The sequence below is a fragment of the Empidonax traillii genome, unplaced genomic scaffold, assembly GCF_003031625.1.
Source record: "Empidonax traillii isolate 1590-97213 ecotype Southwest subspecies unplaced genomic scaffold, ASM303162v1 scaffold334:size599637, whole genome shotgun sequence".
Classification (NCBI taxonomy): Eukaryota; Metazoa; Chordata; class Aves; order Passeriformes; family Tyrannidae; genus Empidonax; species Empidonax traillii.
The window spans coordinates 182,763-200,972 of NW_020955527.1; the positions used below are offsets into that span (position 1 = coordinate 182,763).

The 18,210-nt window shown below is 47.6% G+C and overlaps 3 protein-coding genes across 3 annotated transcripts in view; 2 read left to right on the plus strand and 1 right to left on the minus strand.

Annotated features, from left to right (window-relative positions):
* MED12L (mediator complex subunit 12 like) overlaps positions 1-18,210 on the minus strand; it is a 93,815-nt gene that overhangs the window by 54,616 nt on the left and 20,989 nt on the right. Inside the window, exons 14-15 of the mRNA XM_027891911.1 lie at positions 17,907-18,011; positions 16,779-16,955 (exon numbers count right to left, since the gene is read on the minus strand). Of these exons, the coding sequence (XP_027747712.1) occupies positions 16,779-16,955; positions 17,907-18,011 (282 nt within the window). The remainder of the gene's footprint in view (positions 1-16,778; positions 16,956-17,906; positions 18,012-18,210) is intronic.
* On the plus strand, positions 4,323-10,503 carry P2RY14 (purinergic receptor P2Y14). The gene is made up of 3 exons (XM_027891884.1): positions 4,323-4,357; positions 7,515-7,603; positions 9,382-10,503. Exon 3 carries the CDS (start codon positions 9,400-9,402, stop codon positions 10,411-10,413), a length of 1,014 nt encoding a protein of 337 aa, XP_027747685.1. The 5' UTR covers positions 4,323-4,357; positions 7,515-7,603; positions 9,382-9,399; the 3' UTR covers positions 10,414-10,503.
* Positions 13,168-15,676, plus strand: GPR171 (G protein-coupled receptor 171). The gene is made up of 2 exons (XM_027891877.1): positions 13,168-13,193; positions 14,523-15,676. Exon 2 carries the CDS (start codon positions 14,572-14,574, stop codon positions 15,661-15,663), a length of 1,092 nt encoding a protein of 363 aa, XP_027747678.1. The 5' UTR covers positions 13,168-13,193; positions 14,523-14,571; the 3' UTR covers positions 15,664-15,676.

The following is an 18,210-nucleotide window of genomic DNA, read 5'->3' on the forward strand; positions in this document are numbered from 1 at the left end:
CTCTGTTGGCAGCTCTGCTGATGGCACAGATGACATCCCCAGTCGCAGATGCCTCTTACACCTGGCAGGGTTTGGTGCAAGAGCCTGCATTCAGCACACAGCTCAGAACCTGTCAGCCCCACTCCTGCCAGCAAAAGCTGCAGAGCTGCCACCCCACACCTGAAGGACCAAATGACCCCCAACCCTTCTGTCACCAGGTGTGCTCTGACACACTGGCAGTGTCCTCCCCTCTCAGGCTCTGAGACACAAGTCCATCAGCAGCACCATACAAAAGGATCTGAGGACCATACAAAGGCCCTGAGCTCCAACAAAGCATTAAAAAGCTTCTCTTATTAAAACAACCAGCAGAAGGGAACTTTAGATTTTGGAGAAAGAAGCAGACTTGTAGGACTGAAGGTGAAATGCATTATCAGTTTGTTCTTAAGCCACCAAAGGTACCTGGTACAGAGCAGGGTTTTCTGGCACTGCTTACTTTCTAAACCTCTGGAAACAGCAGCAGTATCTTTAGATCCTTAAACACTCAATCTGGCTGGCATTTTGGAAAAATCCCCATGTTTGTATAACAGAGCAACCCCTTGGTTTGCCCTGGTGCTTGCCCAGAGTCATTTCAACGGGGTGAAGCTGTACACAGAGCTCAGGAGCCCCACCCGCCCCTTAAGCCCTTAATCCTCTGCCCTGGACGACTGCTTACTTCTCACTGCAAAAAAATTATCTGTGCTGCAATGTTTAATCCATCACAGGACGGCAGCTTACACTGGAAAACACTGCACTGCCCCTTCCTCTGGGACTGCCCATGCTCCTCAGAGCGCACACTGCCCTCCCTCGCTGCAGGCAGCACTCCCACTGACATACTTGGGGGTAGTTCAACAAGTCTAAAAAAGTTTCAACCAGGAATGACATTTTAAACCAAAAAGCACAGCCATGCCACAGGAAATCCTACAACAGCAGAATTTCAAATTACAAAGTATAAAACTACTGGCATATACACATACAACTTTTGATCAACTCCACTGCCAGCAGTCTGTCAGGACTGTTCAAATTAGGTATCCAGCTTGGAAGTACACGAAGTGTTTTGTTTCATTTGTATTTGGGTTGTGTTTTGAGTAAAAGGATTGTCATCAGAAAAGCCAAACTATAAAAAAACTTCAAAAACAATCTGTCAGATGAAAGCACAATGTGAGGGAGACAAGGCAACATCCCCATCAGGTCAGCCGCGGGATGGCTGTTTACAGCCTTGGACATTTAACGTGCAAAGGTGCACTTTAAGCTTTTCCTCCTCTGCCTCAATGCACTGACACACACAAAGCTGTGTTCTTCACTCACCAGTCAAAGCAAACACCGTTATCTTTATTTCCTCCTGGGCAATGAAGTTGGTGAGTCACAGAGCTGCTGCAAGCCTGAGCAGTGCGGTCCCATGGCCCATCCAGAGACCCCACTCCATTTATTTCAAAACAGTTCCACACTCCAAAAGCGTTTTTCAAAGCACAGAAAACAACACTGGACTGTGACAGAACTAAATACCAACTTCTGACTTTACCCTAAAGAAATGTCCCCTCTAGAAACAGGAATGTGCCACGCCCGAGCTGTTCAATGCACCCGCACGCATCCAAACCGCCACCATCTCAACTGATTTATCTGCTTTACAACTTCACAGCCCCATTTCTAGGTGGCACAAGAGCAACTCAGGATCTGATCTGACACCCCAGGAAAGGAAATGGGTATCAGAGACCACTGAGAACCTCTTTTAAGCCAGGTGGAATTCTCCAAGTCAGACTCCCCATTCAAATCCAGCCTTTCAAATAGGGAATAATAAACAGGCAATCAAACCCCAGAGATGCACCACACATGGATGTTACCCCAGCAGAGGCCAGCCCTGCAGTGACACATTTACCATATCAGACCACAGGAAAGGCCACTTCCATCACACAGAAGTTGGCAGTCTGACCCAAAATGTTGGCTGCAGGCTCAAGTCATCATTTTTCTGATGAATCAGCAAAAAAAGCTTACTCAGCTCTTTGCTAAATTCACAAACACTTGAAATAATGGGAAGAACTCATAAATGTTTCAATTATTTTCTTCAAATTTCCCTTTCACTGAGTCTCTGAACAATGACCTAACCTTCAACAGAAGTTGTGGAGTGCTGCATGTAGAATGAGAAGTACCCAGAGGAGGCAGAGATTTCATCAAGGTTGGGGGACAATTCTGCTTTGCCAGAAGTTCCTCTGACCCTTTATTTTATATTTCTCTTTTAAACTCAGTTGTCTTGGCCAAACTGCACTTCTCTTCCTCTCCTGCAAGGATTCCATCTGGACACAAATGGAACATTGCTTATTTTAATTTTAGGCTTAGATGAGGAAGCTACTGGTAAAAGTTTGCTGTAGGTCACACTGTGAAAGCCAACTCTGGTCCCAAAAGGGATATTGAGGCTTCTGCTGCTGCTTCTGGGGAGAGGAAGCATAGAAATAAGGGGGGGGAGGGAAGCAAAAAAAAAAAGTTCAACTTTTGGGTTTTTTTAGAATTAATTACAAGCTCTGTCTCAGACGGCCAAAGGTTTTAAAGCCAAAGCCTTACCTGACCTATTCCTCTTGTCCTTACTTCAAGAAACAACCATGGGGTGGATGGAAAGAAATGTAAAGTCTGGCTGACTGGTGCCTTCTGGGAAAGACCTGAGAAGCCTCATGCACTGTCCTGCCTGAGCCACAAACCAACAACCAAACCCATCACCCCAAAGCCAAGAACTGACCGCTACAGCTTGAGCTGGGAGTCTCAGAAAGGAGAGAGGGGCAAGAGTGCTCACAAAAATGTACAGACAGTTTTGCCTCTCAAGATATCCCCTACTCCACTGAGAGAGATAAAATGAAATTCGGAGAAAGTAAGGAACTAGAGGTTCAAGTTAACATGCACTGGCCCCAAGGAAAGGATGTTCACATGGCATCAACACATTAGCAGAGGGTACATTCATTTCTCTGTGCCTTTGGGCCCTCCTTGTATACAGACAAACCCTCACAAAAAGGAATGCCCATGAGGAATTGTATATTTACTGGAGGGTTTGGGTAACACACTGTCAAGCAGAGCTCAAGTCATGCACTAGATGTTTATCAGCTCCAAGATACACAATTTACATATTTCAATTATTTTAAAATAAACATTTAAACCTCAATTTGTCTCCCCAAACCTCAGCTCCCTCTCAGAATGTACTCCTTTCCCACATCCACAAAGAAGGTATTAGCTTCTCTATTACTGTACATTTTCACTAATTCTGTGCTTGATTTCAAAGCCTCCCAGTAAACTAATGGGAGCAATAGAACAGGAGGAAGCCAAGCAGGTATTTAGGATTAAAAGAAAAGAACAGGACAAAAAAAGAGAGAAAGAACCCCAGCCAACCACCAGAGAGCCATCAGGTATCCCCAGAATCCATCTCCCAGAATCCATCTCCCAGTCGGAGCACGCCCCGGGCAGGCACCATGCAAAGCCCGTGGCTCCGGTTCGGAGCCCTCCCATGCATGGAGCAGCAGTCTCGGGGCAGGATGCGTCACAGGAAAGGTCGCAGCCAGCCCTGGGAACAGTTTAGGAAAAGCAAACTCCAGCCCTGCCGCTCAGACGGCTCACTGCTGTGCCAGCTGCACTTGTGTCTCTGCTGGAAGCTGCTCAGCAACGATCTCCCGGAATAGCCCCGGGCAGCTGCAGCTCCAGCTGGGCACGGCACGGCCCCCCAGCCCTTCCCCGTTCTGCTCTGAAACCCCCCAGGAGCGGGGAGCGCGGATCTGCCCGAAATCCCCCCGGATCTGCTCTGAAATCCCCCCGGATCTGCTCTGAAACCCCCCAGGAGCGGGGAGCGCGGATCTGCTCTGAAATCCCCCGGAGCGGGGAGCGCGGATCTGCTCTGAAACCCCCCAGGAGCGGGGAGCGCGGATCTGCTCTGAAACCCCCCAGGAGCGGGGAGCGCGGATCTGCTCTGAAACCCCCCAGGAGCGGGGAGCGCGGATCTGCCCGAAATCCCCCTGGAGAGGGGAGCGCGGATCTGCTCCGAAATCCCCGCGGATCTGCTCCGAAATCCCCGCGGATCTGCTCCGAAATCCCCGCGGATCTGCCCTGAAATCCCCCCGGATCTGCTCTGAAATCCCCCCGGAGCAGGGAGCGCGGATCCCGGCACAGCCTCTGCGGGAGCGCGGACGGGGCGCGGGGGCCGGGACAGGACAGGACAGGACAGGACAGGACAGGACCAGGACCAACTAACATTTCCAGGCTGCAGTCCCCTGGCCGTTTTCCGTGCCAGGGCAGCAGGGAAGGGCTCGCTCTGTCCCCCTGTGTCACAGCTGAAGAGGAGCCACGCGTGCCATCCCTCCCTTCTGTCCAGGTGAGACGCCGCCTTCCATCACCTGTTTCTGCCCCCCTGCCAACGTTCTCAAATGCCCTCGGTTATTTTTAATTAACTGCCACTGCGATTTCATTTTTTAAATTGGCAAATAAGGTGAACATCCACGCGTTCTGCAAACCACTAACAATTTAGAGCACGAAGGAGCAGTTGTAACTCACTACAGAAACTACTCCACACTGCGGGGCTGAGCCAGCACAGGTGGAGGACACACAGGCAAGGATTCCTCTTCTCTGTCTTTAGAAAAATATCTTTTCTTAGCAACTACTCTTGTTTTAATTTATGACTGAGGAACTGTAACTATATAAAACTTATAGTTTAAAACATCAGAAGTAGAATTTAGAGTAAAATATTTAAATGACAAATTATTAGAATATTAAAGGGAACAATTTTTCTTTGAAACACATTTTGCTAATTTAAAAAAAAAAAACAGTTTTAGGACAACAAAACTACTGATTATTAAAATGTTTTCTTGACCTAGTGCCCTGATTTTAGCTAGGGCAGAGTTAATTTTCTTCCCTGTAGCTGGTACCCAGCTGTGTTTGGGTTTGGAATGAGAACAACCCTGATGGTTTAACTGTAGCTGAGCAGTGCTTGCACCAAGTCAAGGACTCTCCTGCTTTCTTGTGCCCTGCCAGCGCAGAGGGGCATAAGGAGCTGGGTGGGCACTGCCAGGACAGCTGACTCACCATTGTTTTTCTTGGGGTTTATTTATCTCTCTTGGTTAGTCTCCTTTTCATTACAATATTTTTGTCATTATAGTTCAGTTCTTAAACTGTTCTTATCTGATCCTAACATTTCCTCTCACATCTACCACTCTGACACGGTAATTAGGAGATAGGAAGGATCTCAGTGGGGAAATTTTGAGGCTTAATTCAAAATAAATTAATATTTAAACTAGATCTGAAAATGATACTACATGCAAAGAGCTCAAAGCATTGTCCAGGTTTCCATGTGAGTATCAGGGTTTGCACAGACACTTCACAGGCTCCAACCTTTTAATGCTAAAAGCTTATGGGCCCAGAATAATGCAGACCCTCGTCTAAAAATCAGAAACAAAAAGAAAATGAAAAGTTTAGCTTATCAGAAAAACGAAGCTGTTGAATTTCAGATTTCAAGAGAGCATAGGGACTGCTAGACAGTAAGAAGAAATGAAACAATTACTGGTGGGTTCTGCAAAACAGAAATACAATTCTGCCCTCGAGGTGTCCGGACGCTGTGGCCAAAGGAGCCCACGCTGCCCTCGAGAGCTGCAGCTTTAACAGCAAATGCACAACCTCATCTGCACTGCTCTGTGCACCTGCTGGCCCTCCTGCCGTGTCCTGCAGAGCACATGCCAGGAGAACATCACCTGGGATCCAGCCAGTGCAATACCTGTGGCCACCGACTGCTGCCTCCTCGCTGCAGCATCCTGGAGTTTGACTGTTTGGATCCACAGTGATCTGGTAATGTGTACAGAGCCGTTCACACCTCTGCTCTTCCCCTTGCTAACTGCAGCTGCAGACAGGACACACCAACAGTATCCCCAGGCTCACAGGGACTGCTACTCATGGGGCCACAGCCACAGTGACATTCACTCCACTGTGACAAACAAGAACAACTACCACCCAACACACCATTTTCAGGCACTAAAATAGCCCACAGTGTATTTTGCATACCTTTATTCTCTTAAGTATTAAAGCCCAGACACTGCCCTATGACAAATGGCATAGTAAGAACAGTAAATAACAAAATGTTAGTCTCTTGGCAAACTTGCAACACATCAAATGTACCAGCATATCTCCACGGTCACCACAAGCACTGCCTTCCAGAGGAGATCAGCAATTCCAGCCAGGCACCTGGGGAGTGGGGACAGCACCCCACAGCTCCCAGCCTGTGCTCCTGAGCCTTGTCCCTTCTGACACCCCCACGGAGACAGACCCACAGCAGCTTTCTCACTGCATTGCACCAGCATGCCAGCACTGCATGTTTGCCCAGTCCCAACATTCCCACCACATCAGAGACAAAACCTTAAAACTAGGTTCTTCTTTTAGCACACTCAGCACAATTTGCAATAGCTGCGGTGTGTGTTGTTCTTCCTGCATCTCTAGCTTCCTCCTAACATCAGAGATACCATCAGGCATGATCATCTCCCCTGATTAGCTCCATTTCGCAGTTCAAAAAAGATTTCTGGTGACGGTGACCACTGTCACTGACCCAGTAATTGCATTGCTTATTTATTTATCAGGCAGCTGCATTTGTTTCCGTAAATAGCTCAAGTGTGCACTTGGTACTACAGAATTTTTGGTAAACATAGGGAAAATAAAAGAAAAACAGCTTGTAAAGATTATTCTTACATTCAGTAAATCAGCCACAAACTCTGAAAATTGCCAGCCAAGTAACACAATTCTCAGCCAAGTTCAAGAATTGCCTTAATGCTACTGGGGACAGTCAGGGGACAGAGCAAGAGTCTGACCTCAGAAGGGACTGAGCACTTCTAATGGTTTATGCTACTTCCCTTTTTGTGTGTTTTGCCAAGACAACACCATTCACAAGCTGAGAAAGTTCAAAGCTTTTCTGTATTTTACCAAATCAATCTAGTTCATCCAGTGGATCGAGTTTGCTGGGTTTGCACAACCAGCTGACATTATTTACACAAATCAATACACTTTATGCTGGCCCAGGCATTCTGGGCCAAGAACCGCTGCTTGAGTACAAAAGGCTGTTTGTGACACCCAAAAGCTGGCACTAACGTGCACCCCCTGCCTCACACCAGCAGCAGCTCCAGGAGCCACCCTGCAGGGGACAGGCCAGTGATGGGACAGTGCTCACTGCCCCTGCTGAACCTCTCAAGGCCTTCCAGAAAGAGCCAAGTGCGATGAGGTGGCAGAGAGCAGGTAACACTGATCATGAAGATGAACGTTGCAGTGCACAGCAGGGGCCTCCTGCCTTACCCATGCACTGACGGGCTTGGGTTGAATGTGACTGCTCCAGGGCTCTGCCCCTGACCAGTTCTGCAGTCCTGACAGGTCTGAAGCCTTGTCTGAGTACTGGTTCTGAGATGGTCCAAGCAGGTGTTGCCCTGCAGGAGCCCCTCAGCACCGCCGGGTCCCACTGCCCTGTGTCACGATAAAAGACCATCTTCCTGTCTCTCCCCCAGGAACCACAGCAAGAACAGAGGCCCCATGCCCAAGGATGGACAGTGCTCCAGACCCTTAGCAAAGCACCACAGCAGGCAGGGCAGACAAGGTAAGGACTTGCCAACGATCCAGAAAGATGTCCAGAGTCTGGCTTGGACTGTGGCTCCCTCTCAACAACAGACAATTGCTAAATGCACTGGTATCAAGTGGAAAATTTGTCTGGGGTGTTCTCCATGCTGCACAGACACTACAGACTTTACTAAGACTTAATATCTCTAATGACACAGTTCTGAAATAATCTTTTGTTCTGTGATGCCTCAGCACAAAACATACTTCATGAACTTCCTAAGCCATTTAACATCTGCTCCAAAATCCAAGCATAGGCAGACCCACCTGTGGGTTCCTCACTGTAGAAAACCCTACGGACCAGGAACAATTTCTAAACACACCACATGCAGAGAGAGGATCCTGCTGAGACAGCCTGGCAAGAGGAAATGAACAGGGACACAGCAGAAAGAATAGTTTGTAAACACAGTGTGTTACTATTTAAATAAAAATCGCCATTTGCTATCGGTGCCTTTTCAGGAGGTCCTAATTTCAGCAGTATCACCCCGAACTTTACCCATTTACCTCCCAACCCTAACACATCTATTCACATGGCACTTGTAACATCCTCTCTCCACGCCATATTTTTCCTTTAAAACCCCAACCAAACAAAACCAAATGCCTTGATGACTAGAACTGAAACAGAGACAGGATGGCCACTGCTCCAACGGGAGGACTCCCAGGCAGGGGCTGAGGGCCAGCTGTGGGTGTGCTCAGGGTAAAACACCTGCTCTGTCACTCCGCTCGTGCACGCAGGTTCCAGAGCACACAAAAGCTGATCAGCCTTTAGAGCATCCCTGAGAGGGACAGAAAACAATACACCAAAGGACACAGTTTGACTTATTTGAGAGAAAATGTTCATTTCTAGTTATTGCAAGGCTGCACTCAGGTTTCAACCTGCTCCACAGAGACATCACCTACTGACTTGGAATTGGGGATAACAGCAAAGTCTATGCTCTAAAAGATGTAGTTTTTCTCAGCTACAAGGCACGTATTTTCCAGTTACCCAGGGTTGCCCTTGCCAATGAGAGCAGCATTATATTTATATCTATGTATGTTCTGCCCTCCCCAGAGAGGACAATACACCCCTGCAGACATTCTGGCAAAGGAAAGCAGACAGCAGATGTGGTTTCTTCTTGGGGATCCTCTAAAATGTAGATGTGACTGACCTGAGCAGCCAGCTCTAGCTCCCATGTTACACTGACCCATGGCCACGCTCCAGTGTGCCGGGCTGCTGGAAGCTGAAAGCCAACTGCCAGCTGCACACACGGCTTCCTTGCCAGGGAATGTTGGGAAATGGGAGCACATACCGGGGATCTCCATCTTCACTAACATTAGAGGGGTTTCTACAGAACACTTTGATCAGGAGTATTTGTGTCTCCCACGCTTCCTGGTAAACCAGTGCTAAAAATACAAACTGGTCCTTAAATACATCCCATTAACCCTTTGTGTCACCAGACCCCTGTGTGCCAGTCCCAGCTCACAGCACGTGGACTCCTGCCCAGGAAAGGGGCAGCCCAGGGCTGGAAGGCAATGGGTTAAAGTCAGACAGAGAAGCAAATGTTCAAAGCAGCAGCATGCCCTTGAACATCACCAGACAGTGAAATGCCACCACTTGGAAAAATACTCTGCACCACTGCTGGGAATGCTGTGGTGTGGGAACGTGGTCATTTCTGAGAGGCAGGCCAAGTTTATTTGGAAGTAAGAGTAGAAAACTCACAGTAATTAACAGAAGGCCCAGCATCACTCTGCCCTACTGAGATCCTCTTTCTCTGCTTCTAGGAACGAAGGTGCTGTAGGATGTTCAACGCCAGCACAGACTCCTTGGGAAACAACTGCAGCCACCGCACAGCAGTAACTACCACAGTCATTCCACTGCTCTACTCCTTCATCTTCCTCACAGGGCTCTTGCTGAACGCCCTGGCAGCCTGGGTCTTCCTGTACGTTTCCAGCACAAAGAGTTTTATTGTCTATCTCAAAAACATCGCCGTGGCCGACCTCCTCATGAGCCTGACGTTCCCTTTCAAAATCCTTGCTGATTCAGAAATTGCACCTCCAGAGCTCAACCTGTTTGTGTGCAGATACTCTGCAGTTGTGTTCTACATGAACATGTACATCGGGATCACCTTTTTCGGCCTCATAGGGTTTGACAGATACTACAAAATTGTCAAACCTTTGTTCACCTCCTTTGTTCACACAGTGAACTACAGCAAGGCGGTCTCTATAATCATATGGCTGTTGCTAATGCTTATATCATTTCCAAATATGATTTTAACTAATGAAATCACTAAAGACGATTATTCCAGAAAATGTATAGGTCTTAAAAGTGAGCTTGGCAGACAGTGGCACACAGCAACAACTTACATTTGCACAGGGATTTTCTGGGTTGTTTTTGTTCTGCTAATCATATTTTACACTGCTATATCCAAAAAAATATACAGCTCTTACAAAAAATTCCGCAGGAGCTCAGACGTGGCCAAGAGAAAAACCAGCCGGAATATATTCAGCATCATGTTTGTGTTTGTCATTTGCTTTGTGCCCTATCACCTTTGCAGGACCCCATACACCCTGAGCCAGACCAGCTCCCAATTCACCTGCCAGTCCCAAAAATCACTGTACTATGCCAAGGAGTTCACTCTGGTGCTGTCTGCTGCCAACGTCTGCCTTGACCCCATTATTTATTTCTTCCTCTGCCTCCCCTTTAGAGAAAAGCTGTATCAAAAACTGCATCTCAAGCTGAAAGCTTCAAGTGAGGTTGAAATTTCTAAATCCAGAAGATCAAATACACTTCGGGAAAGTACAAACATCTTGTAGTTTCAGGTCTGCACAATTGTGCACGTTTCAGGAAGTCATTCATGAATGCAAATGTCCCAAAGAACCTTAGCAGATGAGAACCAGCAACAAACAAAACACCAAGCGCTGTTTCTCTGTATATAACCATTACTGCATGTGCCAATACATTCACTATGTGCTGTGATTGCATCAGGATGTGACACAACCCACCTGGATCTTAAAAACAGAGAGAGGAGTACCTGGAATGGCATGTTCTGGGGCTCCAGGCCATGGGTCTCTGAAAGGACCATCCAAAAGACCCAAAACCAAACCGATTTTCTGCTGTTTCTCACAAAGCCAGGCACGACACACGACGGCCACCAAAGCAGCCTGACAGCCCTGGGAACACCCAACAGCTCCACCTCGACCAGGGCAGAGCCCTGGGGAGCAACACGAGATGGTCAGGACGAGTCTCTCAGAATTGGCCTCCACCAGCCCACCCAAGGGCACTGAGATGTGCAGGGAATCTCACTCGTCTATCTACAGGGTCACAGAGCAAAGGGTTGGTGGCAATGCACAGCTGAAGAAAGGACTCTATGCCAACAACTGGGAGGAAGGGGGGGAAGACTTCATTAAACAGACTCTGGAGGCTCTGCCCTCTAAGCAAGGGAGCCAACCTGCTGGGGAAGGGAATCTGGTGCTTTGTGGAAGATCTTTTGTCATTTATGGCAAAAACATTCAGTTCCCTACATGGCAGGGCTTGGTATTTGCCTACGTAAATCTACATAATTGTGGCTGAGAGAGATCACTGGCACAGGCAGATGAAAACACTTCCCCAATATATATTTGAGTAACTTTTTAATTGCTGTGCAAGCTTTGAAAACATTATTTATATTGCTTCCTCACCCCAGCAGATTACTGATATTAGAACAACAAGAATCTACATGCAGGCACCGGGGAAAGGTTGGTGATCAACACCCTTGTTCAAATGGATTCTACATAGAATTCACTTTGAAAAAAATCCTCCTCCAAGAGCTTCACTAGTCAAGAAACGCTCCTGTGCCCCTGCTCCTGCTCCAAACCCACCCTGTGAGTGACAAGTCCCAAATAACACCAGTGTCAAACCAAGCCCCTGCTCCATCTCCCCAGCTTTGCTCCTCACTTTGCTGGATGAACTGAAGCCAATATTTTTTCAGCACTGGGTAAATTAATCCTTTCACATCTTTCCCAGCACATCATGCCTCAGATACCCCAAGCCAGCTCTTCACAAGGAACTCACATTCACATGTCTGTCCTCCTAAAACACCTCTGCAGAAAGGGCAGACTGTTTCACAGTAAAGGTTTACCCAACTGTCCCATACTTTGTCTTTTTAGACCTGAAAGTTTCCTGAGTTGTAAACTGACTACAGAAAAGAGGACAACAGACAAAGACACAGAGACAGAAACAACTGACAGTGCTGCAGTTTGGGTTTAAAAAAAAAAACAACCCTACAAGTATGGCAAGATCAGCTTTGCATAAGCAGAACACCATCAAATGAGTCCATGTTTGCTCACAACTGGACATGGGATCATTCCGGATCACGACACTTTGCAAACATTTTGACAAATATGGTCTGAACTTTCAGCTTATGACTAAATGTAACACCAGACATTCTTCATCTGTTCCTTCCCAAAGCTCTGATAGAGGGTTTGTAAATTCCTGTGGATTCTCAACTATAACCAAGTGTCACCAGGCAGTTTCAGTATCGCTGTCAGTACCTCACCCTGCATGGTGTCAGACCTCTTCTCACGGCATACCAAAACCAAAATAAAAAAATTGCTCCTACTTCCCTAATGCGTCATTTTTTTTATTTTTAATGGTGCTTGGCAAACGTCCAAAGGTTTAGAATATTAACTGAGATCAGCAGAATCCCTACATGCCTTCAAATCTACACATAAGAGTGGAACTCTAAAGCAAACACTCGTGAGATTCCCCAAACCTGGAATTTCATGCAGGTATATTACAATAAGTGAGGACTAACTACATTGCAAAATCCTGATCCCAGACAGACTTTAAATGTAAAATATATGGGGTTTAGGGGGCAGGGTGCAACAGAGTTTCAGATTTATAAAAACAAAAGCAAAGAAAGAGCCGCTGATGTCCCAGGTCAGGGATCTGGGACTGACCAGATGAACTTTTGGGAACCACACCAGAAAGTCCACACAGCGGGGTTGACCTAACCACACGTCTCATGACCCTGTGAAGGCACGACAAACACTGAAACCTTGAGGCCTGAAAGCAGCAGGACACACTGCACAGGGCAGTGCCCATCAGCCCTCAGGGGTCAGTCAGGTCACAGCTCCAGTCTCCATCCCGATCAGCTCCCTGACACAGACAGCTCAAGCACCTCTGACCATCTGCCCTCCACAAAAGCTTCATGAGAATCAAAAATCTGTGAGACTGGCCACACCAACACGCCCGAGCTGGCTGTTCACAGCCCGTTCCCCCCCAGCAGTCCCCGTTTGAGGCAGGGTGGGCACAGGGGCACAGCCCTCGCCTGTCTCTCTCTCCCCCAGGAACAGGAAAGAGAGGGCTCTGGGCTGTTCCGTGAGCACTTACGTCTTTCTGTCCCACTCTTTCGGGTAACTTCCACGTGATTTAGCTGCTTGAACTCTGGGCTGAACTGCGTCAGTTGGCTCATTTAAAAACCACAGCCACGTTTTCAGAGCCCCACAGAGGCAGCCAGAGGAGAAGGTCACGCCATCGGGCTGGGAGAGCAGTGGCTGAGACACACCAGACCTTCGCAGACAGATGCTCAGAAGAGCCCAGGCCAAGGGGACAGGTAGGTGGTTTCAGCCTCTCTTTCAGCCTATTTAGATGCCCATGAATGCACAGTCTGAAACCCAGCTGTGCCAAATGGGGGGCCGGGCTCAGCTGTTCACCAAACCAGCCTCGCTGTGTCAGTGCCAGTGTCACCCAGCCAGGGCCACGCTGTCCCCTCGGGGGCTCCATCCAGCAGCCCCCAGGGCTCGCTTTGGGGTGCTCCTCGGGCTGCACTGCCCGGTGGGGCAGGAAACTCCAGCACCAGGGGAGCAGCGAGCCCAGCACTGCCTGCCCTCACCCTCACCACACACCCCCACACTCCATCCCACCCAGATACCTGTTCTCAGGACAACAGAGGCCCGCAGAAAGCCAACTGCAAGGAGTAAGCTGCTTCCTCCCCCTTTTAAACTGCTGGAGTATCTGCAATCATTTTGCTTTACAAGTTATGCACGTCTGGATACAGATTTTACAGCAGAAATTATACAGTTACGGTAGTTCTCTTATATTGTATATTAAAATTAGAACAAAATATAAAGAAATAGAACTATTGCATTCTAATGCTACTCAAGATGTAAATGGATTGGTTTTCATTCCAAGAAACTCTAAGGAACAGCCTTTCCCACAGCCATTCTATGCAGCAGCCTACAGTGTAGCAAACAAACAAGCCCCTCAGTTATGGAGTCATATATTCAGTTGAAACAGGATCAACATTTTTGGCTGTTCTTCCCTTTAACTTCTAGTGAACCCTACAAAGGAAGTGAGCAACATTACTTATTATCTGCTTCTTTCAAAATATGCTTTTCCTAAAAGTTTCATAAAAACATACAATTAATTTGTTCAAGTGGGAAGAGAGAGCAGTGTGCAAACCTCAGGACTGATCAGAACCATTTGCTCACCCATCAGACATATCCACATATTGGCTTGGCAGTGCCTTCACTCAGAACTCCCAACACATTTTTATAGAACAAGACAGGTACAAAGATTACTTTAGGCATACTTTCAATCCTTAAAAAAGTTATTAAGCTTTAGCATTATTAACTAGATGCTTAAATAGATTCAAACCTTTTTCTCTGGCACCTTGACTGAGAGCAGGTGTTAACCAAACCCTTCCAGAAAGGCTGCTCTAGTGGAAAAGCTCTATGGTTTCAGCAACAAATCTTAATCTATTCCTAACTCTTCCAACGTGAGAACAAAGCCCTCCTGAGTATCTGGCAAGCAGCATGAAGAGCGAGAAAAATATTTCTTCCTAATTGCATTTTTTCCTTGAACAGAACAAAATTCTAAGAGAATAACTATTGTCTCTTGGGAAAGGTAGATGTCATTGACATCCTCTCGGGTCTTTTTGTAGGTCCTTGATACCTCAAGTCAGCAAAGCCAACTCATACAAGGAGTTTACAATGTCAAGCAATGTTTCAGAATGCCATATCTATGAAGAAATGGAACCTTTTACCTATTTTTACTTCTTGATTTTTCTCATGGGAATTATTGGAAGCTTCTTTGCACTGTGGGCATTCACACAGAAACATCAGAAACACAAGCCTATGAGCATCTACTTAATAAACCTCCTCACTGCAGATTTCTTGTTGACTTTGACACTGCCAATGAAGATTATTGTTGACCTAGGAATCGCGTCCTGGAACCTGAGAATATTCCACTGCCAAGTTACAGCCTGTTTCATCTACCTGAACATGTACTTATCAATCATATTTTTGGGATTTGTGAGCATGGATCGCTGCCTCCAGCTGATGCACAGCTCTAAGATCTACCGCATCCAGGAGCCAGGGTTTGCCAAGACACTGTCTGCAGTTGTGTGGATCATGATCCTCCTCATCACCGTGCCTAACATGGCCATTCCCCTCGAGCACACCGAAGAGAGACCCGGCGCGGGCTGCATCGACATCAAATCAAAGTTTGGGAGGGACTGGCACGTGTTCACCAATTTCATCTGCACAGCCATATTCCTGAACTTCTCAGCTGTGATCCTCATTTCCAATTTCCTCGTCGTCAGACAGCTCTACCGCCACAAGTACAGCGAGAGCTACGGCAGCGTGAGGAAGGCGCTGACCCACATCCTGCTGGTGACGGCCGGCTACCTGCTCTGCTTCGTGCCCTACCACGCCGTGCGCATCCCCTACACGCTGAGCCAGAGAGACACCACGGCCAGCTGCCCCCTCAGACGGGCCCTCTTCAAAGCCAAGGAGTCCACCCTGCTGTTTGCAGTCTCCAACCTCTGCTTTGACCCCATTCTCTATTACCACCTTTCCAAATCGTTCCGGTTGAAATTCACGGAGGCATTTGCAGCACCCAAGGAAACAAAGGCTCTCACGGAGGTGGAGGTGCAGCACAGCCCTGAACAGCAGATACACGGCCCTGACCCTCAGACACAGGGACACAGTGAGCTCACCTGCAGCACTGAACAGCAGATACACAGCCCTGACTCTCAGACACAGGGACAGAGTGACCCCACCTGCAGCACTGACAGCTGCTGAGCGACTGTGCATGCAGACAGCACTCCTGACCATCCATGAGCCCAAGCAGAAGGAAAATACTTGATCAATAAATCCCCTTCGCTGTGTTACACACTCACACAGTGGGTCTGAGCTCACAGAGCCTTCAGTGATGCTTCCACAAACAGGTCAGTGAACAGTGGTGACCCATCAGGGATCAGCAACACCTAAGAATACATGTTCAGATTCAAACATACTTCAGAGTTACTTATGGCAACCTGAACTCACCTTCTAAGGTAAATATTGTGGATTTACAATATTAAATGGCTTGGTGCAATCAAGTGAAGAAATTATTGAACAGAAGTTCTTCAGCTGCAAAGCTCTTTCACGCACATGATTAACCCAAAAGCATTTCAGAGGGCATTATTTACTCCAGAAAGGGATTTTAAACTGCACCGATTAAAAATTATTGTTCCTGCCTATATCATACCTTCAGTTTTTATAAATAAATTTCTTGTTCTTGCCTCTCCTTGCTGCTGCTTCAATGAATATGAAAAAACTTAATATGTTATTACAGAAAATTCAAGTAAGTTTTAAAACAAAGATAGATTATAAGTATACAGCTTGTTCTCTTCTGCATGAGGGCTGGGATCTAGAGTGTTACTCATGGGGCTTCCTCCAGTTCTCATGAGCCTACAGACAGGCACAGCAGCAGCAACCAAAAATCCACACTGTGAGCAGCAGCAAGTGGGCAGGAAGAAGAGACACCATCCTGTCACACAGTTCAGAGCTATTTCTTTCAGGTATTTCGGTGTTCATCCACCTGCCCATCTCCAGAATAAGATGTTCTATTTAGCGAGCTTTTGTCAGCCCCCGGGTCATGGTGGGTTACTGTGGTGCCTGTCCCTGAGCCCCAGTGACCACCACACTTCTCTCCCTGGAAAGGCTCTGCTGTCCCACCAGGCAGCACCACAACACACCTGAGCACAGGTCACCCACTGCGGCATGGGAAAGGTTGGCACAGGTCACCCACTGGGGCATGGGAAAGGTTGGCACAGGTCACTCACCAGGGGGAAGGTGTGGCACTGGTCACTCACCAGGGGGAAGGTGTGGCACTGGTCACTCACCAGGGGGAAGGTGTGGCACTGGTCACTCACCAGGGGGATGGGGAAGTGTGTGGCGTACTGCAGGTGGCGGAGGAGGTCATAACTGGATGGCACAATCAGTTCTCTCAGCCTCTCCCTCTTGGCTGACTTCTCGCTGGGGACTGAGATCCTTTGGCCGAAGGAAGGGGTCACACTCTCACAAGACTCCCCAGGTACCGGAGAAAAGATCTGAGACATGTAAAGCAAAGGTTTAAGGTAAGTGTAACCTCCAGCTTCTGAAATCCAGCAGCTGCAGACAAAGACAGGATTTGCTCTTGCTTGCAGCTACTTGCTAAATATCTGAGGTTTTTCAAAGACAGACAAAGGAAGGCAATGCAATCAAGCCTGAGATTTAAGATAAATGTACATATTATATCCCTGTGCACATCCCCGTGGTTATTAGACAAGTTTTAACCTAGAGATACTCAGTCAGGGAAAAAGCATTCTGATTTGGAGCAATCTGCACACTCCTCATGTTGCTGTGACACAGAAACCACGATGAGCTGTCAGCGACTGAGGGAAAATAATGGGACGGGGGAAGTGGGAGGTGACAAGAGACACTGTAAGCAGGCATGGACGTGCTTGAAACCACCAACGTGACAACATCAGGCAGAAATGGGGTCCCAATATCCTGCAAGTGATAGGTCTAGGTGGTCCATGCAAAACAAGGGGAAATCCAAAGGAAGAAACAGGAGATTTGTGAGTCACACAGAACAGACAGGAAAATGAGGGGGAAACAGATTTGAAAACGGTGCCAAAACATAGAACCATCCCTTGAGAAGCAGGTAGCATCAGTGGGGGTCCTCGATGTCACACAAGCGGGGAGCTCTGCACATTTATTCATCCTCACGTTAGCACACAGTGCTCAGCACACTGGGGATGGGGCAGGGAGGAGAGCGGTCTGTGTGTGCAGGAGGACAGGCAGGGCAGCACAGAGGAGCAGCACGCTGTCACAGCAGAGTGCAGGAACAGAGGCACTCACTGACAGACACAGCAGACACTGGATGTCAAATGCCATCCATCAGTTGTCGAGGGAGGGAGCAGGGTGGTGCTGGGGCATGGAGGATGTTCAGTGGCAACAGCAGCAGGCACGGGCAGCAAAGGCATCACAGGCATGCAGAAAATCAAAGACAAACCTACTGGGAATTCTGAACCAAAATCTGCCTTAAAGTCACTCTTGTCTACATCATCAAAAATACCAGCGGTTCCTGAGTCAATGCCCATATGCTCCACAATACCACGATCCTAATAATTGCCAGGGAGAAAAACAAGTATAAGTCCCAGCAAACTCAAGCACTGTGCCTCTTTAAGAACTGTGTCTTTCAGTTTGTCCCAAGTTATTCAGATCACCAGACAGCTGCCAGTTCAGTACATCTGCACCAAATCAGCAATATTTCCAGTTACACACAGCAGTGAAGTTAATGGATCCTTTTCAGCTTTCTCA

Excerpts from the sequence above, each read along its gene's own strand:
- P2RY14 (XM_027891884.1), top strand. The coding sequence starts at position 9,400 with ATGTTCAACGCCAGCACAGACTCCTTGGGAAACAACTGCAGCCACCGC.
- GPR171 (XM_027891877.1), top strand. The coding sequence starts at position 14,572 with ATGTCAAGCAATGTTTCAGAATGCCATATCTATGAAGAAATGGAACCT.